The following is a 21,824-nucleotide window of genomic DNA, read 5'->3' as shown; positions in this document are numbered from 1 at the left end:
CGGTACGTATAGCGCGCCGGGCTCGTCAAAATGTTTAACACGCAAAAGATTTCTTGCACAGAGCGTTTTAGAAAAAAATATGGACATTGGCAGTGCCAAACATGCAACGACCTGTTGTAAAAGAGCTTTGCATAGGATACCGATCGATATCGTCCATTGTAATTTGTAAGAAAATAGCTTAATCGTAGTCATGCTGTAAAAGCCCTGACAAATACTCGTAAAGCCAAATCCTAGACCAATCCAAGAAGGTCAGAGCACATGTAAATGTAAAAACTACTCGGCTCTTTTACGTTTCACATACAAGATTAAACTATCTGAAGACGGACAGAGTACACTGTTCGAAAAGTCGAGTTATTCCCCGGTTCTTCTCAGAACCACACATACTCAAAGAAGAGATAAATACATGGTGTTACCGCAATCTTTACTGTAGATCTAGTTTCTTTCACCATGAAAACCTTTAAGTCTTATAAGATTAAACTACCAGCAACAAATTATTTTGTTGTAGGAGGCCCGCCATATCTGATGCCACCAGCAGCCCCATTCATAACTACGTCCCCCCATGCAGTGCCGTTGCTAACCTGTTGCTCACAACGCACTCAAGTGTTGAGTGAATTCACGGTACACGTATATAAAATCACATGGATCTGGGTGATACTGTGTGAAAGAAAAATATAACGAGTACTGTCATAAATCATTATAGTCCAGTCATCTAGTTTACAGTTGGCAAACACAATTTCAACGTGCCGCCCAGTAACACCTGTCGAAGTGCAAGCGTCCCATTCGAGATCACACGACTAGGAAGAGAAACATGCGTTAGAGACTGGTAATTACATGTATATCCTTTCCTCGACTGTTAAACTTTGAACACCGTGATTGTGGCGATAGATCATACATTGTTGGAGGAAATTAAATCACTTCTTTCCAAAGAGTGAAGGATATTAATGAACAGGTGTTTCTGAGGAGGTAATGCAAAATCTTGCTTGGATTAGCACGTAGCAACCAGAAAGCATTCCAGCAGGAATGTAGCCTGAGCAACGTCAGTTGAACTTTGAATGCAATTAAACCATATAACGGGTATGCAACACTTTAGACGGACGTGTATAATTGTGAACAGCCGCAGTCTGAAATGTGGTAAGTAGAATGTCATTTCATCGTGTTCACTTTTAAATTCACGTTTTGCAGACAAACTGAGTCAGTTATCATCAGCCATGTAAGCCACACCGCAATCAGCAAGTCAACCAGCCCCACACCAAGACAAAAACTTGTGATTTTCGGAACGACATGTCACCCAAAGTTAGTTGTTCTTAATTTCTTCACTAAGAGTACAAACAGGTCTGGTGATTCACAGAACGTATGCTGATATTGAAACATTGAACCGAACCATAGAGCAAGGAACAGAACTAAGAGAGAACTAATTTAGAATCAAGCCTAATATTTTTTCGAGGCACTGTATCCTTAAAGTTTATTTCTACATATCGTGGTGTCTGAGTCGGCTTACACCAGTCTCCAATTTAAATTGAGAGCTAGGTGGTGGCGTGCGACTGTAACCACCTTAAACATAATGGTATTGCACCGAATTTAATCTATACGAAGTATTTTCATAGTTGATCATTAGACGAATTTTACTCTGCGTGGGAAAATGAAAAGTGCCATGCACTTGCTAAGACACGATCAATTGATCTTCGCCTTATTTAATTTCCTGACGTTGTCCTTCAAAATGATTGTGGATAATTCCAAGAACATACTAAAGATAAAACCGTTCAGACTTTGGTAAGGATTAAGCTTCCGACTGATTGTTGTCCGTATTCTGTCTATTGACAATCTATTACCTAACACCATTGTCCAGATTAGGCTTCAGTCTCTTTTCAATGTGAGTGACGTGTTTAGGGAGCTTATGTTAAAATGCTGCATTCCGGTGAAATTCATTTTTAACTGGTAAAGAATCCTGACATTTGTATAATTCTTCCTACAAAGGTTTTTCACGTGACGTAATGTGATAGGCAAAGACATTCCAGGAAGCGCACCATGTCCGTGGAGGCGCATGCATTTTTAAATCTGTGTATTCAGTTCTATTGGCAGTTTCATGAATGTTGAGACTTCGAAGGCGCGTTTTCCGCGCTGATCCGTGTATATTGAATGCTTTCAACAATCACGTGACTGAAAGTAGTCTATTCGTCGTCAAATAAAGATGAAAATGCTATATGTAATTTTTTGCTATATAGAGAGTTTTCCACTGAGATTTTAATACAAATAATACAAAGAAAATTTTTACGTGCTCAGATAATCCTCATCAAAATATAAACCGTTGAGCATCAGATGAATGCAGTTTTTGTGTATCCATTTATATCCATTCAGAAACACCATGACGCACTGATCGCATTTGCGAATTGATCATGAGTTGGAAAGCTCTGTCGCCGGCGGAGTGACCCTGGTAGTGGTTGAACCACGGCCATGTACTCTCAGACTGGACACACCATGCTGGATGTGGAGACAATCCTGGGCCTGCCGCGCCCAACTAAGAAGCCTTCGAGCCTCCGGAAGCCGCGCCAACAAGCCCAGCCCAAGTACATCAACAAGGAACGTGCGCTTGCCATAGCCAAGAAGTTCAAGATCAACCAGATTGGGAAGGTCTCTGTCCGTGCAGGGAGTAGCAATGCCCTGGATGACCCACCGAGAGTCAGCCTGCAGTCGGAGAAGGTCTTGACCAGACGGATCCTCCTGGACCGCGAGAAGGGCTTGGAGACGGCCATGAATACCAAGGACAGTGCCGTCGGCAAGTGCATCCTCGGTAAGAATGATTACGAGACCAGGAGACTTGGAGTGGAGTTTGAGAAGCTCAACGAGGACAATGACAGGAAGAGCTACCAGCTGTTGAAACGAAAGAGCGTGTTTGTGCATCAGCGGGGTCTTATACTGACGCAGGGAGGAATTGTTTTCGATCCCACTTCTGCCACCGCAAACAAACGGGATGTGCAGATGGGCCCTGATGCTACAAAACCACTGCCAGGAATTCGGCCCTCGCAGACAGGTGAAGATGCCCCTGGTGACGGCACATCGAGACCCAAAAGGGATAAGTCACCCTCATACATGCGGCCGCTTAGTTGTGATCGAACCAGGTCCACAGATTCGCAGGTAGCAGAGGCAGAGCGTTTCCTAGCAACACCTACCATGATGCGTTACGTCAAGGGTAACCCTGACGAAGATAGCACTGTGCTTGCACTGAAGTCGATCACCGATGGTAACTCTCCTGACTACGACACTCACCCAACAGATGATAGCGCACGGGGGCCTTCAAAGAGGGCTTTTCTTAGAGAGGCAATAAACCCGACGAGAAAATCCCCACTACCTGAAATTGCAGAGAGCGTTTCTTCCCAAGGATCAAAGGATGACGTTTTTGCTACCGCGGGTGCTCAAACAAAGACCACGCATTCTCACAACTTTCCAGTCACCACAGCATTGTACAGGAGCAAGTCGGTGGATCAAGGTGCCGCCAAATTTGTCAGCGAATCCAGGAGGAGGCATACGACTGCCTACTCCGGTTTCAGGCGTAGGTCACAGTCGAGTCCCTCAAAACCTGATTTGATAAATGACTCCAACGATACTGGGGAGGAAGACGCGAGAGCTGTGAAATCTCCAGCCGTGAAACCTCTCCGACGTTCGCATGGAAAATTGTCCACGGCCAGTCCTCAGTTCAAGCACAAGAAAAGGCATCGAAAGAGTCGTGTCTCTTTCACAAAGCGCCCAGCCTCGACTCAGCTCACCACAACCGAACCGTCAAAGGACCCGAGGTTTACCGACCTCACCTCCTTACTGGTACCGGACTCGGCAAAGGCTTTCGATCTTTATCGAGCCATGGGCAGGCTGAGCGTTCTGGAACGATGGGACCAGCCAGACACAAAGAGTTCGGGTCTGAGAACACACACCAGAAGAAATGGACATCTTGGGAAGAGGGGAAATCAAAGAGTATTTAATGCTTTGTATTAGAATTAGGGCCTAAACGCTCTTCATAAAGGCATCTTAACTTAGCTTACCCCACTAGAATAGTTCGATAGCAGATCGGAGTGAGGGTGAGAGGGTAATCCAAAACGCAGTTCCGACTCAGACAGATGTAGCAGTGCTAGCGGAATGATGTGGCTAATTAGTAAATACAATCAAATCTCAATATCCCAATGCCAGTTGACACACAGGAGAAATTATCATTTTAGTGTGTACTTTTTTCTTCAAGGGGCGTCCCGCAGGATTTGAGGCGTCCATACGCCTCAAACTCAACTGTCGCCCTTATGATCATTACCAGCACTCCTGAAAACTAGATCAGTCCCCTAAGACAATTACATGAGGCTTGAAACAGACCGCCAACCGTTCCTTCTAAACCTATTTGGATACTTGTACAACTACAAGGACGTGAATTAGGATGAATGTTTGTACCACGACAAAATACGTGTTATTAGACCTGTTCTTCACCTAAGATTAAACCTTTATCAAATTTACTTAGGTTGTTTGCTTTCAGTTTATATTTTTTTATTTATTGATTTTTTTTTACTTTTGCCTAAGCTTTGCTCTGTTAAAACGGGTCAGATCAAGGTTCTTGAACTAACTCGTACACACATGTACATGTAGTCCATTTTCTAGTAGGTTCCAAATATATTTTCTGAGTTAGAACGACCCGAGAACGTGCCATTTTAACCCGAAGAAACTTTTTGACAGACGTTAGGCCAATAAAACTACTTGTAGGCCTACAGACAAAGACTAATGCATGACGACGGTAATAAAGGAGCGAATAAAAGTTAATGTATGGAGCCTAGACCCTTTCTCTTCAAAGTTGTTCTTCTTATTCAAGGAGTGTAACAATCATTCAAAACCAGTTTTTGGGACAAAAAATTACCGACAGATTGAATACCTCCTGGTTGTTAACAAAAACAGAATTTATTTAATCGTTTCACTCTTTCAAGTTCAAAATAATGTTGTGCTGCAGTCGGTTACATCACCGTAGAGACATGAGCAATTGGAGGGAGGTTCTAATGATCCGTCGGGGTAGGTGGAAAGGGGCTACTCTTCCTCATGCAAACTGGCAAACCATCAACAGGGGTAGGTGGTCAGTTTTTACAAGGTATTTGAAGCTTTCATCCCCTTTGCTTCTGCCATTTCCCCTTTTTTTTGGGGGGGGGTCTTTATTTCTCTTTAACTTCTTAATTGTTTCCGAGAGGCGTGGGGCGCCCGTCCCCCAAGAAGCCAATTTAAGGCCGTAACAGTGCAGCGAACTACATCCCAAGACCCAACGAGCCGGTTGGATCTTATAAGACATCCTGGTAGGATCAAGGACAAAGCAAAATAAGCTCGCCATGAACATCAAGTTTAGGTCATGTGCTGTAAGTGCACCCGACATGGACAGTGGTGGGGTTTGACTGTATCATCTCAGGGATTATTATTGGGGTTTCCCCGACCATTGGCTGATGGAGAGGAGCAAACGAGGTCACGGCCCCGTAGAAGAGAAAGATTTGTTTTCGTTGTTTTGAAATCAAAATGAGGAGTATTGAGGGGGCCTGCGCACCTAAAAAGCCTTAAAGATAGTTTGTAGAAATTCTCATTTCTTGTTCCCAAAACAAAAACATATGCTTCCATGAAATTAGTTTTCTTGATCTGCTTTCACGTACCTAACGGCATGCTCCACTTTGTGCATATCATCAATGGTACAGGAAGAAATAAGATCGAATCGAAATTAAGCCCATGTCGCAAAGAATTGAACGTTAGCTAGGGGTCCGATTACATTTTGCTTCGCCTGTGGAGGACGAAACGTGGACATTTTCTTTGTTGTTGTTCATGCTGTTTTTCTTGTTGTCGGTAGCAGAACAGGTATGAAGAAAGCATTGCGTCCAACTCTCCCAAATCGGAGGGATTGATGAGGCCCAAAAGTATTACGTCGGATGACGAGGCCATTTTTAACATCCAACAGCGCCCTCTCCCTCATTCCCTTCGAACGCATGCATTGATCGTGCTCCAAGAAACGGAAGTGTATAAAGGCCACTTGCAATATTTTTGGAGTTACTATCTTGCTGCGACGAGTTAACTCGCCGCAGTGAGGTAGAAACTCAATTTTTTGTGCAAGTGGCCCTTATACGCCTCCGTACTTCCGTATGTACGCTTTAGTACTTCCGTACGAAGACAACACAGATGATGAGGTGAAGTTGCAATCTGGTGTTTACCCAGAGCTCAGACCACGCGTAAATGAGGCAGGTCGATCGAGTAAGAACGCCACTCGACTGTGCCTTGACGATCTGGCAGGCTGCTTGCTGAACTATTTGAGCAGCCAGGTGGGTTCATCGAGTAACTCTCTCTGATGTGATGCGGATACCCGATTTATCAGAGTCACAGATCCAGAGTTTATAACTACTAGTTGCCTCATGAAGCAGGTAAAACTTTTATTTTGTAAGCCTCTCGTCTAGCCGCCACGCGCACTTGAAGTTGTACTTATATCGGCACTGTCACTCAGCACAGTCAGGGGTCCGGCGCGGCATGCATGGGTGTCTTAACTGCAGAAGGCCCAGCCCCGGCCCAGCGTGCAAGGCGCGACGCCGGTACAGGTGCATGATGCTAGCAGTACAGCAGCACCTTGCTTCAATCTACACGTACGTCCTACCCGTAGTTCAACATGTAGTCTGACCGTGGTCTATAAACCAACAAACACAGGCCCGTTGCCAGACCAGATCGAGACTTTCGTCAAACCCAAAGGCGGAACGTTTGGCACTATGAACACATATTTTTTATACAAAAAGGCCTATCATAATGTGCTTCAATTGGAACACAGTATCGAACAAATTGCATGTTTTTCGCTAACTGAAGGATACATGTAATACTTGTATATACTTCAGTTTTTAATATTGAAGAAAGTTACGAAAAACACATTTGATTTCTAACCCTTTGAAACACCAGAACTTTGGATGTGTGGTAGAACTTCCTGACAGGAGATTTGACTAGAAAGTAACTCATTAATATGCAAACGTGTGGTCACCTTTAGCCCTGAATTGGGCGCTGGGTGACAAACAAATGGCATGAACATTATTATATTAAGAATATGTATTTAAAAAACACAAAAACACCAACATCCAGTCTCTCTTGCTGTTGTTTTTAAGCAATTAACTCATTAACTTAGAGGTGAAGGCAGGTGTTTACAGCATGCTTGAGGGGTACTGGTATCATTATTGTATATATCGAGAGCACATTTGAACATTGATGATGGAACCATCACAGTTAATGCTGCCATTTCAGGCATTGACATGAGTTAATGCTGCCATTTCAGGCATTGACACGGGTTAATGCTGCTATTTCAGGCATTGACACAAGTGAATGCTACCATTTCAGGCATTGATAGAGTGAATGCTGCCATTTCAGGCATTGACACAAGTTAATGCTGCCATTTCAGGCATTGACATGAGTTAATGCTCCATTTCAGGCATTGACACGAGTTAATGCTGCCATTTCATGCATTGACACGAGTTAATGCTGCCATTTCAGACAGAAACACGAGTTAATGCTGCCATTTCAGACATTAACACAAGTTAATACTGCCATTTCAGACATTGACACGAGTTAATGCTGCCATTTCAGGCACTGACATGAGTAAGTGCTGCCATTTCAGGCATTAACACGAGTTAATGCTGCCATTTCAGGCATTGACACGAGTTAATGCTGCCATTTCAGGCATTGACACAAGTTAATGCTGCCATTTTTAGGTATTAACATGAGTTAATGCTAACATTTCAGGCATTAACACATGAAGGCAGTCACTATTTGGTGTTTTGTATCTGCCACCTGAAGGTACATTAGCTTGAGGAATGCCTTGGAAGCTTGAGCATTGGAACTGTTTACTCAGACACTTTTTTTTAACAGAAATTAGTGGCTGAACTGGGAGGTTGCAATACCCTGAACCCCCAAGGTCCCGCATAGGCAACAGACTATAGGGCTGTGCTGAATATCCGAATATTCGATCGATTGTGTAATTTTCCGACTACATGTAAATACGGAGGCATGTTTCAAGCAGATTCAAGTGAAAAGTGACAGAAATCTTATGACTCAAAAAGCAAATTATTCATTAAAACATTTAAAAGTAAAAGAAATTTTCAGCAGTGCAAGAAGTGTTGTTTGTCTCTTAAATCCTGCTAAATCATGGCTGGATATTCCTGACAAGCTGTTATAGTGATTATAACGTACAATTTTTTGCATTATTGCAACTGATTTTGTATATTTTCACCATCATCAATATCTGGATGTTCGATCGAATTGAAGGTCAAATATTCGAATACAGTGTAGTGAATTACATGTGTCTGAATTGACTCAGATCAACAAATTTCCAACCATTAGAATACCTGGCAACAGTATGTTGAAGACCATATCTGCGTGCATCTCTTTGAAGTTATTGGTGTGTTAATCTTTTCCCCCAAATTGTGATTCAACATGCTACATGTACCTATTAACCATATCCCTTGGGAAAGTACTGCTCTGCACTACTCAGCACGGTGACATTAACTCGATATTATGTTTATTCACAAAACAATTTCTTGTGGAGCTTCTATTCCTGCCAGGCCACAATTGATAAATCATTCAGGGTAATCATTTTCACAGGGGACACACTTTTTGTAGGGCAGTTGACTCGTGTTGAAATATTTGTTGATCTAGAGTAAATTAAAATATGTTAAAAATTTTGCTGATTTTATTCAAGTTTTCTACTTTTTAACTGTACCTCTGTGCAGTTTCCTTTGTTGTGTCTGTTTTTTTATTTTACTTGAAATTTGTAGATTAATTATTTTTCAGTTATATTCTTTTGATATAAAGTTAACGTAAATCAGAACATTGTCAGTCTGAGAACTTGCTGTTCGGGTTTTTTGGCTGTTAAATAAACTGCAATGAAACCCCCCAAAAATCAGAGGTGTCCATTTTCTTTAAAAAGTACTGAATGAAGGTCATGCACTTTACAATGTACATGTTAGTATATGTACATGTATATCAGGGCGCTTGGCTATCTACGTGTACATATGTATATACATAGTATGCATGCCTACCTGTGCCTTGTACTGTTACAAAGACCTGGGTGTGTTTCCAAGCTGTTTTAACAAAATAAAGCACAACGTTTCTGCACATAGGTACATTGCACCATGCAGTGCCTCATTTCCAGATGTTTTCTTCTGCAAAAATGAATAATGTTCTGGATGCTGGAACAAACTTTCTTGTTTGAATTTTTACAAGTTTGCCCTGATGTGACAATAAGATATGTGGGCTATTCTGTGCTGTTTTGCATCTGACATGGCCAATACATGTTTGATTTGTAAGTGTAGAACAAAAACTTTAATGTTCAAGTAATCAAGTAATGCAAACTACATGTGCATGTAAGTCTCCCCAAGTACCGGTGAGACAAAATTAATGTACACGGGTCAGGTGTAACTCTAAACAGGGACAACAAAAAATTCATCCTGTTAGACCTCAAATTTATAGAACGAACCAGCTGATTTTTAACCCTCCTATGCTAAGATGCATTCTTAACACAGTTGTCATATCAGTCAAAATCAGTCAAATTTCCCATACGTCTGTGTACTGGGGGAAATCAATTGGAAGGCATTTTTTACTGTTGGGTGGCATTTATTTCAAATAAAGTGGCCTATGTCAGTTAAACCTTTTTTGCATCACATTTAAACTAAAGTTTGAGATTCTTTCTCTCTTTGTTTTTTCCAGTTTCACATTTTTCCAAAGTTCCCATCAAAATACTTTAGGAATATTCCTTTGAAGCAGAGCAGGTCGGGTAAATAGGAAGCTCAAAAAGTGTTTTGATAGCTGACTTACATGTACATACATAGTATTTAATTCAGTCATGTTGAATTACATGTACGGTGTGTCATGTGTTGCTGAGTCATGTTTTATATCCTAGAGCAGCATGAATGCTGTGACCTGTGAGTCAATCCAAATTAAGTCCAGATGGTGCCCAAGCTACTAGACTTCATGATTGAATGTGAACATGAAACAGATGCTCCCTAGCCATCTCCTTGGTATTCTGCTAAGAAAAAAAAAGTGTCTCAAATATACATGTACCATTCATGAACAAGATTAACCTCCACTGTACATGTACAAGGTTTCCACATAAAAAGTATACCAAGATAAAAATGACTGTAGTGGCAGTTTCTGGGAAAGAGAAGTATACTTCTAGAAAGGGCAGAATGTCCTCTTTGCAATGGTGAACAGCTTGTGATGTTGACACAGATGAGTGAACAAACTAGACCGATGTTAAGAAATCGGCACTATGAGTTTGTATATTTGAGATCCCATTCACATTGTTAACCCTCAGTTGCACTCAAGATACATGAACTGTGTGAACGAATGCAAAAAGGAATTTTTACTCCCATTAATTAACACGTGCCTCTTGCACTAACCTGAGACAAACTTACTGGAAAGTTAAAATTCTCCTCTCCTTGACTGATAGAGCAGAGTGAGAAAATATGACCAATACCAAGCTATTTTGTATTTCTTTGTAATTTTGAAAACTTGAAAATTGGACCCTTAAAGTGACTCGAGTGACACAGTTTCAGTGTGTTTTCTGGTTGAAATAAAATGATGCAAAGTGAAAAGTCCTGACTTAAAAACGTTGTCGAAATGAATGTAAAATAATGGTGACCCAACAACAGATGGTTGACAGTCTGACCATGTGACTGATGTGTTGGCCCCAGGAAAATACCAGTGTTTCTACTGGTAATTTGCACCTATGCTTACAAGTTCTGTACATACAGCCCCTTTATCACAGTTTGTGAAGATGTTTGCTCACACTCGTCAAGAAGCTGCGCTAAATGTTCACTGTACATTGCCTACAGTAACATACGTGTAGCTTCAAAGTTTTTATAAATGTACTGAAAGGTTTAGAATTATTTGTCTGAGGTAATCCATGCTATGTCAAATGCAAACAAGTTCATGTACCAGTAAACATTAACTGATAAAGTAATTAACAGCTTTGTTTTCATGTTTTACACACACAGTCTTTTAGCCCCCCCTCCCCAAATCTCCAGTTTCTCAGTGGTCAGTAGCTGGCTCCAATTGCGACTACATGCACACGTAACGCCGGCCGCTACCAACACTAAAATAGACTGGCCCTCGCATGTTCAGCTTGTACATGTATCTGTGCACAGGACATGAGACCACCTTGTTTGTCTGGTTTCCAGATGTAAATGTGTAATATTGAAATGACGTCATCTGAAAAAGAGTGCCCTACTAAATGTATAGGAAACTACAGGGACTCCTTTACTGTACATATTTACATACACTGTATATATTATTTTGCCGATGTTCAGGTCTACGGCGACGTGAGCATTCACCAAAAACCAAAGAAAGTTTTTTTGCGGCTTTACTTGTACCAACCAAGTTTTCAGTCTATTTCCTAATTTGTATTAATTATAAGTGCAAAATATGACAAGAATAATTTATCAATAAATGTGGTTGTAGAAGCCATTATGGCAGGTATAGTGTCTAATGTACATGTACATGGTCTGAGGCTCTTATCTCATTAGAAGTTGCTTGCAAAATGCCATAAAATTTGGTAATTACTTAAACATTCCAGAACATTGGTATTAAAGTACGTGATTGAATTAACAAACTGATGATGAATTGCACAAATCAGGAGCACAACGTTAACAGTACTTTAGATAATATTATTACGTTTTTGTCATCCTTTGTCTAGGCTTCAGTACTAGACTCACTAATGATGTTACATTGATGGTTGAAATCAATAAGTAAAGTACATATAATTAAATTTGACTAAGGGATTTATGTCGTGGGGACATTTTGTGTGAGGTGGCAAACAGGCTTACTAGCCACATACTGTAGAGTAATTTGATAGAATTATCCGTATGTGATTTAAGTCAAATATTTTTTTGAAGAGTCGCTAATTTAAATCTGATACGTTAACTTTTCTTGAAAAGAGCAAAAATGTTGCAATTTTTCATTTGATTTTCAACCACACATGCATGTACATGTAGGTCTACATGTACATGTAGGGTTTGCACATTTTAAACGACAAATACACTTGGGTTATAAATGTATAACGTGAAATCCAGTTGGCAGTTTTTTTGTGATTGAGATCATCATGCCATTTGCTGAGATTTAAACCAGCATTTTGGTTTCAGTGCGTGAATCAAATGAGTTCCATGTTATAGAATGTAATCATGATGTGATTTAACCCGATTAGAAGTGTCCTCCTCAGAGTTGTTTGTGCAAACTGCTGGAATGAGTGTACCTGTGTTACTTATATTGTACCATAGTGTACATTTATTTTTTTTATGAGGATTAGACTGGTCATCATGCTGTGAAAGCCAAACCAACAACACAATGTTCTTAGTACAGTGAGTTTCAATAGGTCTAAGGAGCTATATCACACAAAAACCGAGTTAATACCAGAGTTAACTTACACTAAAATAATGGCCGTTAATTTGTAAACAGGAGACTGCTTTTTATGAACATGAAGGCTGGTAAAATGCCAGCTTTTTACAGTATCTACATGTAGCAGGTACAGTAAGTTGGTGTGATGCATTTATTGAAGTTTTGAAGTTTCAGCTCCTGGTAACCGGTACCTCAAAATCCAGTGAACTTTAGTTTTGACAGCTTACTGTTATTAGTATTATTAGTTTCTGGTTATGACACCAAGGATTCCCCAAAAGTGCCCTACCGGTATGTGTAGGCACTGTAGCTCACAAGCCTGAAGAAACCTGTAGACGTGATAGAGAGGAGACAATGAGAAGCATGCAGTTCCAGTTTTAGAGGTGGGAGGAAAACCCCACAGGAATATTCCGGGTAAAACTCACGAAATCAGGTAAAGACTGAAAACTCAGTCCACATGTGGACCGGGCCGGGATTCGAACCCGGACTGCAGAGGTGGAAGGCGAGGAAAGTACCACTAAGCCAACCTGACTCTTTCTGGTCTGACTCCCTTTCATGTACATATACATGTAGGTCTGACTAGACAGAACCAGTTAGAGTACATGGCAGCGGTAACTGTCAACTCGAGTTGACAGTTCCTTCAGAAATACAGCTTTACATGTATACATGTACTTGCTACTGGTATATACTACAGCGTATGTAGGTATATTACCGAGGCTTTGACAAAGCCAAAGCTGGTTATTATTGCCAGTTTGTGATTTTAATCAAATTACATCATGTAAAAAAAGTCTCTTGGTTTAAATTTTTTTTGAATTGTGTAACAAAAGAAATACCGATAAGTGAATGAAAATTAATCTACATGTACAAACAGCCAAATCTGCTTGCTTTATACAAATGTCAACTTGCCAAATGTTTCAAAAAGTGAGAAGAAAATTGATTTGAATAAAGATCACATGTGAATGTAAAAAAAAAGAAAAGAAGCGATAACCCTGACTTGGGAACACTCCTGTATAGTGTACAGTGTTCATGTACATGCATGTATTTACATGTATACAATATGTACAGTGTACCATGTCTTCCCTCAGAGCAGACTGCTCACAAAGTTGCTAATGTGCTGTACATGTACTGTACAATGTACATGTATGTACCTGAGGCATTTACCTTGTCACTTTTGTCATGTTCGTCAGTAGTTTGTGTGCTCAAATATGTATGTGTTCATTGTATTTTAATGATTAATACAAGTATTACACAGTGCATCTACTGGAGAAATGTGATACACGTGCATGTACCATTAATTTGAATTCTTTTTGTTCAAATTATAAAAAAAAGAAATTGTAATTGGATCCTCCAGTTTTGGCCCCTTGGTTTCCAATATCATTTACATGTACATGTATACATATAGGTAACATCCTGCAGGTGCGGAAACTAGTGAGCTCCAACTCTGGCAATTCAGTGATACTTTGTACCATGAATCGTTTAGACTTGTCTGTGCTGGTACAGTGTGGTAACTCCTAGATTGACAGTTGGTGTTGTGATTGGGATTCGGCCAGTATAGTGACTGAGGAATTGTTCCGTTTGTAGTATCAGCCAGAAAGTCAGCAGCTTTTGGCCCCTGCCATTGTGGAAAATTCCTGAGTGGCCATGGTCACTGTTGACTCAGCGATAAGATACTATAGGTTTGTTTTGAGTGTGCATTATACATGCCATTTTACTGTGTCTGTTTTTTTTTGGGGGGGGGGCTTGGCAGGAGTCGCTTGCAGTGATAGCAAATGCCCAGGTTCAGTGCAAAGGTAATGTGTACACGGACTATGCGTCTCGGTGAAGTTCAGCAATGGAAAGATGTGATGTAAAGTTCAGTGGTGCAAAGGTGGAAAATACATACCCATAGGGTCATATTTTGATTTGATTTGAGTTTACTGGGTACCTTCAAATAATCCCAACATTCAAAATGCATTTTCAATTGAATTGGCCGTGGACTTTGCCTGCTGCACAGATTAGAGCTCTGTACATGTACATACAGTAGTAGGCGGACATGTATAGTACACTACATGTGCACTGGTTCCATGTACATTTGTCAATACACAGACCTGTACAGTAATTTCTGCAAATTGATAGTGAATTCAAAACACTTTATTTTCTCAGGGACACTCATATGATGCATGTACGTGTATGGTACAAGTAGTCTGCCACCTTGGAGTCTGCGCAGGTTGCTCTGTCTGTATGCTCATTACTAGTACTCTATATGTACATATTTATGGGTATTCTTGGGACCTGGTATAGCAGGTTCCCGTATTGGGAACCGGTATTCAGATACCCTTAAAATTGACGAAATATTTAAGTAAATAACCATGCCCCAGTTGGTAACAGCACACGTAATTGGCATGGTATTATTTTAAAAAATAAAAATAAAAAACAAAACAAGGAATAGCAATTGATGTTGCCACAGTACCAAAAACCTGTGCAGTTGGAGTGGACTTAAGTTGTAATGGAGTGGGTGTCTTTTGGTAACAAAGAAAAAACGCAGTACCATCAGTAAGAGAGCTGCTGTTAACAAGATTCCTATAGGTGCAGGGGATAGGCCTTGAACCCCAAATGTGTTGAGTGGGCGGCACCAACCAGTGCAGCTCCAAGTTTCCACAGGAGTAAAAAATGTCTACAATACACAGTCTAACATGATTAACACAAGCATGCTTGAGACAAGATTGCGTTTACTACAAGCATATTTCTTCAGTCCTGTTCAAAATGTACACATTCCTATGAGAGAAAAACATAACACAAGATGTGCTAAGACGAGAACACGGAGCACTTTTGCCTAACCCGCAGTGTCAAAAACCATTGTCAATGGCACTTTTAATGACAAGTACAATTGAAAACGCTTCTTCAAAAGCTTAATCCCAGTAAATCCCACTGGAGCGCTTCAGTAGTTTTCCAATAAGTCTAATCTGCTCGGCAATTTGCACTGCAGTTTTACCACTGATGACTTTGCGACTCTGTTCCTTGTGCCAATAGAGGGCGCTTTATTCAAGACAACGTGGGTGTTGCAATGTCGCAGCATCAAAGGAGTTTCAATCACAGTGGGTTTGGTCCAAAAGAGGTGTTTTTTTTAAACCAAACAATGGGTGAACCCAACTCGAAAATCATAAATGGGACAGAAGTTTTGATGCCGAGTAAACAAATGCATAAACAGTCCTCATCAAAGACCCCACACGGTCAACGGAAAGAAAATTTTAAAATGTTTTGGAAATTACACCTTTCTAAAGTTCCCTCCCTTCAGTTCACTGATGTCCCTTATTCCCTGTTCAAAATAAACTCCCTCAACCCTGTTGCACATTAAAAATGAAAGTATTACTGCTCCATAAATTAAAAGAACATTTCTACAAAATACATGTAGATTCCTTCCTGCCAATTAAAAACCAACGGAAATCCCCCAACTTCAACGCCCTGTTACGTCCGGTCCGTACTGGTTCTCAAGTTTATTAAACCTTTGCTTACTTGCTACATCGGGTACCAGTTTCCAGATCGCCGAGCGGCAGGCCACTTACAGTTACCCCACTGTTCTCTGCTGTCGCGTCAAACAAGTAGGCGTATTCAAAACCTTTGTTTTATTCATTCAAATCATATTGATAGATACAATATAAAAATTTATTAAAAAGTTAAAGGCTGGCACATGTACAGCAAATACTAATCCACTGCATACATGTATATAGTGCATACACTGCGTACATGCACCATACAGTACATGTACAGTACTGTTGCGCACCCACAAATCTTGGAATTCTAGCACCCCCTAGTTTTACTCGTTCTCGGTCCTTGCATTCCCAGGGTCTCTTATTTATCTCAGCTATGCATTGTGGACATTTACCAGAGACGCTAAGTTATTCATGCTCTACTCTGGCATGATGGCTCCTTTGTCCTTGTATTTTCTCTGCTCAGTTTGGCATGTCCGAAATTCCCCTCAACGTGGCTGCGTGGTTGGGCAGACTTTCAGAGAAATCGCAGATTTTGTAACTATCAGTCATTCACCAAATATGACAGGGTAAGCACTTCCGTGTACCAGGCTCTACACTTTGTACGCGTGACTTCTTATTCCGTAGTTTACCTTTTTACACACAACACTTGCATGTAGATTCTTGCACACGACTCTAACAGGAAGTCATGTGGCCCTTTGAGATGGAAGATTCTCATTGGTTGAGCTGTTCAGTGACACTCATATTTTATTAATTCCTAAGCCTCTAGAATCCTATAAATAGAGCAGATTTTCCCTAGCTCATCTGTCAGGTGCGGCGGACCAAACCCTTGTTGCCAGAGCGAAATCTAACGTGTGGCAGTTGGACCCTTTCCAAGAGAAGTGCGATAGTGACCATTCTTATGGCGAAGAAATGTAACCATATAAATGCCCAGCTAACTTAGCTGGGACCAACGCGAGAGCAGTACGAACTAGGGTGCTAGTGAGAGTTGTAGCGGCCCGTCACCGCTATGTCTGAACCGATTGCCGGGCGAGACACCCCCGTGTCCCTCGCCATCCTTGTCCTGCTAACTAGCCCCAGTCCTCCCCGTCTCTACGCTGAGCCAATGGTACATAGTGCGGCGATCTTATCATTGCGCTCATCACATTGCGGTCTGATCGGCAGTGTGGTCGGTACATACTGGCACTGGCCCCGTCCAGCCCTTGCTAGTCACAGTGGTGGTCCGGGACAGCTCCCACCACGGCCGGGCCCGATGAGTGTAGCCTGGCTGTGCGATGCTACACACACGTACCGTATACACTCCGTCCGACTTGCATTGTCCTGCCAAACTCTAGTTTACACACTGTATATACACTCATATACAACTTCGGCTCTCCATAACTTTTCCCTTTGCGTGTTGTATTATGTTAAGCTCCACCTTCTTCAAACCCACATTAAACTTTGATGAAGAGAAGTGAGAGCAACTGTTCAGTCTGACTGTCACCACCTTTTAATACATGTAAATTGTTGACCCCAAATATCTCATTCGGTAGACACTAGTAAAGTCCATGCTACCATCGACTTGATATTTTGGGAACGCAACAGTACATTGCCGCAGTGTATAACAATGCTTGCTGGTGCATGATGCCAGGCTTGGGCTTTATGAATGGGATAAGTGTCAACACATTCATGTATAACACAAGGTTCAACATAAGACAAGGTTTTTTAGAGAGTCCCTTCGAGCTCGTATTACCTGTGTTCGACTATACATGCACTGTGCCTTTTGACTCATAGTGCCAATGGTAAACAGTGATAACAATAGTACTAAATTAGTAAGCTTTGCAACCATGATTTGAACAACTGCCATTTTAAAAACCATTATGTTAACTGTGCAGACTGTTAAGCATAAACTGCTCTGCGCTGTGCAGAGTGTAGATCACAGACATACATGTATGTTCAGAGTGTAGATCACAGACTGCACTGTGCAGAGTGTGAAACAGACTGCAGTACATGCAGAGTGTGGATCACAGACTGCACTGTGCAGGTCACAGACTGCAGTACGTGCAAAGTGTAGAGTGTGGATCACAGACTGCAGTACAAGCAGCATTTAGATCAAAGACTGCACTCTGCAGAGTGTGGATCACAGACTGCACTGTGCAGAGTGTGGATCACAGACTGCACTGTGCAGAGTGTGGATCACAGACTGCACTGTGCAGAGTGTGGATCACAGACTGCACTGTGTAGAGTGTGGATCACAGACTGCACTGCGCAGAGTGTGGATCACAGACTGCACTGTGCAGAGTGTGGATCATAGACTGCACTCTGCAGAGTGTGGATCATAGACTGCACTGCGCAGAGTGTGGATCACAGACTGCACTGTGTAGAGTGTGGATCACAGACTGCACTGTGCAGAGTGTGGATCACAGACTGCACTGTGCAGAGTGTGGATCACAGACTGCACTGTGTAGAGTGTGGATCACAGACTGCACTGTGCAGAGTGTGGATCACAGACTGCACTGCGCAGAGTGTGGATCGCAGACTTCACTTTGCAGAGTGTGGATCGCAGACTGCACTGCGCAGAGTGTGGATCACAGACTGCACTGCGCAGAGTGTGGATCCCAGACCGCACTGCGCAAAGTGTAGATCGCAGAGTGCACTTTGGGAGTGTGAATCACAGACACTCCAGCTGTTCGTCATACATAGCCAAGCAAGGACTTTGGCCAATCAAAATGTGTACTTTGTCAAAGCTTTGTTGAGCTGCATCTGACCATATGAATTTGTTATTACCTGGAATCATAATGCACAGTGGTTCAACCATAGTTGCGAAGTTAGGGATATACATGTACTTTGCAAAATACCCTGCTAACCCTAAGAATGACCTGAGACTTTTCTTGTCATGCGGGACAGGTGCATCAACAATTGCTTGAAACTTGTCATCTGGTTGAATGCCTTTTTCGCTGACTGTATGTCCCAGAAATGTCACACTTGACTTTGAAAACATGCTTTTGTCTGGGTTACACTTGATACCGTAACGCATTAGTGTAGCACATACACTTCTCCAATTTCTATCATTGTCAGCGTGCATGTTACCATAAACGATAGCATCATCGAGATAGCACTGTACACCATCTGATGCACTCAAAATAATACTCAGCATCTTCTGGAAAGCTGATGGAGCAGAGGAAAGGCCGCAACACTTGCGTTTGTATTGAAAAAGGCCTTCGTGTGTTATGAATGCTGTGAGCGGTTTAGAATCCTCATGTAGTAATAACTAATGACTTCTAGGTCAAATCCAATTGGGAAAATACCGAGGCATTTCGTAATTCACTCATAATCTCATCAATTTTGGGCGAAGGATATCTGTCAGGAATTACTGCCCTACACAAATTCTTGGGCCACCAGACTTATTCCAAGCTACTGTAATTGGCAACACCAATTCCGATGCATCTATCCTTTCTAGTATACCCTGTTTGTCAAGATCATGTAATTTACAATGTAGATGAAACCTTCTCTCTACTTCCAAAGGGTAGTCTACGTAACCTTTGACTGACAGGTCTAACTTCATGGTCGGTTTCACTTTGTTAATGAACCCTTTTACATTTGGAAGCTGCTCAGATGTAGTGAATAACTGATCAAATTCATTGGTACTTTCATGTTATTCGTGTTTTCATGTTATCATCTGCTTCATCTGTTTTAGTCTCACTGGCTTCATTGTGTTAATCTCATTGCACAATAGTGTACTACCATCAATAGTTATGTTCAGAGCTTGAATTAGGTGTCTACCTAATATATCAGTACCTTTCTCAACCACGTATACATGTACGTTGGTTATCATGGAGTACTTGACATGTTTGACCGAAAACTTAAAACATCCAATGATCTTGATGGGGTGCTTTGCAAGCGAAGAGAGTGATTGATGCTGGGTTTGCATGTCTAAGGCATTGAGAAGGAAATACTTCTGGAAGGTTTCTTTTGTGTCGTTACACCAGAAACTGTATCAACCATTAAAGTCAGTGCTGCCCATTGATGAGTCTGTCACAAGGATTTCAACCTTCTCGTCGTCAAGGACTTGGTTTACTTGCTTGCCTTGTTTGCCAGTCCCTCTGCTTGGTTTCCCGCTTTGCGGCCCAGCAACACTCGCTGATGATTGGCAGACGATGCTGAAATGTCCAGTCTTGCTGCACCTGTTACACATTTTGTCCTTTGCAGGACAAGACGGAAAATTCGCAAGGTATTGGGTGGAGCCACATGTGAAACAGGTTCGATGGCATTGCAGGGTTGTTCCACGTGCACTAGAAGACTTCGGTATAGAATTGGGGCATGGCGCATGTCTCACATTCCTGGTAACTTTGTTCATTGCTGGTGAAGTCAAGTTGTTGCCAGTCCCTGTGATAGTGTTTTTGCTTCTTGGACAGCATTTTCCACGCGATGGGCGATCTCTTTAGCTTTAGGAAGAATAAGTTCTTTCTCCATTAGTCGACGTTCTCTTACTTTACTACTTGTGATGGCAGCGGCCTGCTATGTACATTCCTGCCACATGGTGGCACTGTTGCGCGAACTGTACTTTTTCATGACCACGTTTGTAGCAGACATCGTTAATAAATTTTGACTCAAAGAACCCTGAAGTTTTCTCTCATAACCTGACCTAGGGACAGAGATAACTTAATCTTTATATATTTTATGAATCACAGAATTAGTTTTAATGTTATTTCTGTGATTTAACAGCACCTTGAAGTATTTTTAAGGTAAAATAGCGGTTCAATAGCACAAATGTTTATAGTGTGTTTGTCTAACGATATTCCATTAATGATACACACGCACCACACCTAACGTTATCTTGGTTTCCCCCATAAACACTGGATCTAGATTCTTATACAATTCTGGGCTTTATAGTATTGTGAATTCATTTCTTACCATTTATAAACCGGATGATTACTGGATCAAGTTATGCAGCATTTCTAATCATTCCACATGTTTATTGTACTTGGAGATGTACTTCCATGTATGCTTTGTGTTCATTTTAATCTTTCGTATTTATATTCCAGTTTTTATGTAAGCCACAGTGAACTATTGTCAAGCATTATGAAACATTGTGATATCTGTGAATTTGTGAACCATCTTGACACCTGTGAATTCATGAATGCCTTGACATCTGTGAAATCCCTTGAATACCAGAACACTTGTGAAATCCCGTTATTGCCATGAATTCCTGTGAAGGCTGTAATATGAAACCCTGTAAACAAGTATTAAAGAACTCAAGCTCAGTATGCACAATTTGTCAACTTGAACTTTAGTTGAACTCAGACAATCAAGGGGAGCTGTATTGAGCAATCAACCGAAAACCGCCACACTACTGTTCGTCTTTTCTACTACCTAGTCCCATATCATCTGGTCTGTGAAAGTGTAAAAATCACTTGTTTTATGAGTTCTCGTAGAGCAGCAACATAATTATCAATTGTTTCACCAGGATGCTGTGAACGCTGTCGGAAATGATATTGTTCTGCTTGTACAGGAATCGGCGGTTAAGAATGTTTTTTCAAAATCTATATTCTGTACTCGAACAGATCTAGGCCCTCCATTGGGGAATCATTGCATTCTGGTAAGGTGTTGAAAACGTGTTGGCCTTCTACGCCCAGACAATTTAGCAATAGCGCTCTTTTACGGGCGGGACTGAATTCTTTGTCTCAATGGCTACAATGTAGGTCTGAAAAAGGCAAATCCAATTTTTCCAGGGAACTGGAGGCTCACCAGGTTCTTGAAGAAATAGAGGGGGCTGAAGCACACCAGATAACCCTCCTGTAGCCATGTATGCACCGTCGTGAATCCTTGGGGCTAAAAGGCTGTAATGTGTAGACTCCCTGACGGAAACGCGGAGAAATCAAATCAAACAACAGGACGCAGAGAGAGACTTCAAACTTTATTCCTGCATTGCTTGCTCTATTTACAATAATAGAATTATAGTGTTACAGTATTGTA

General features: G+C 41.4%; 2 protein-coding genes across 6 annotated transcripts in view; both read left to right on the top strand.

Moving 5' to 3' along the window:
• Positions 1-620: 620 nt before the first annotated feature.
• LOC110983492 (uncharacterized) lies at positions 621-4,803 on the top strand. 2 transcript variants are annotated; one of them, XM_022242792.2, is made up of 3 exons: positions 621-823; positions 1,183-1,293; positions 2,356-4,803. In XM_022242792.2, the coding sequence occupies exon 3, from the start codon at positions 2,452-2,454 to the stop codon at positions 3,982-3,984; it is 1,533 nt and encodes a 510-aa protein (XP_022098484.1). In that variant the 5' UTR covers positions 621-823; positions 1,183-1,293; positions 2,356-2,451; the 3' UTR covers positions 3,985-4,803. The 2 variants fall into 2 exon arrangements, with proteins under 2 accessions (XP_022098484.1, XP_022098483.1); XM_022242791.2 differs by lacking the exon at positions 1,183-1,293 and having other exon boundaries at positions 621-1,131.
• A 1,212-nt stretch (positions 4,804-6,015) lies between these two features.
• The window catches only part of LOC110983507 (uncharacterized), a 55,887-nt gene continuing 40,078 nt past the window's right edge, over positions 6,016-21,824 (top strand). For 2 of the 4 annotated variants that reach the window (XM_022242812.2, XM_087141939.1), the window contains exon 1: positions 6,020-6,407. The gene's annotated coding sequence lies outside the window, so the exon portion shown is untranslated. Of the gene's footprint in view, positions 6,408-21,824 lie in introns of all 4 variants that reach the window. The other 2 variants (XM_087141941.1, XM_087141940.1) reach the window with 2 other exon arrangements.

This window comes from Acanthaster planci, linkage group LG10 (genome assembly GCF_054643075.1).
Source record: "Acanthaster planci isolate LZ-2023a linkage group LG10, COTS_SCS, whole genome shotgun sequence".
Taxonomy (NCBI): domain Eukaryota; kingdom Metazoa; phylum Echinodermata; class Asteroidea; order Valvatida; family Acanthasteridae; genus Acanthaster; species Acanthaster planci.
The sequence above is the reverse complement of the archived record's forward strand: the minus strand, read 5'-3'. Positions and strand labels throughout refer to the sequence as shown.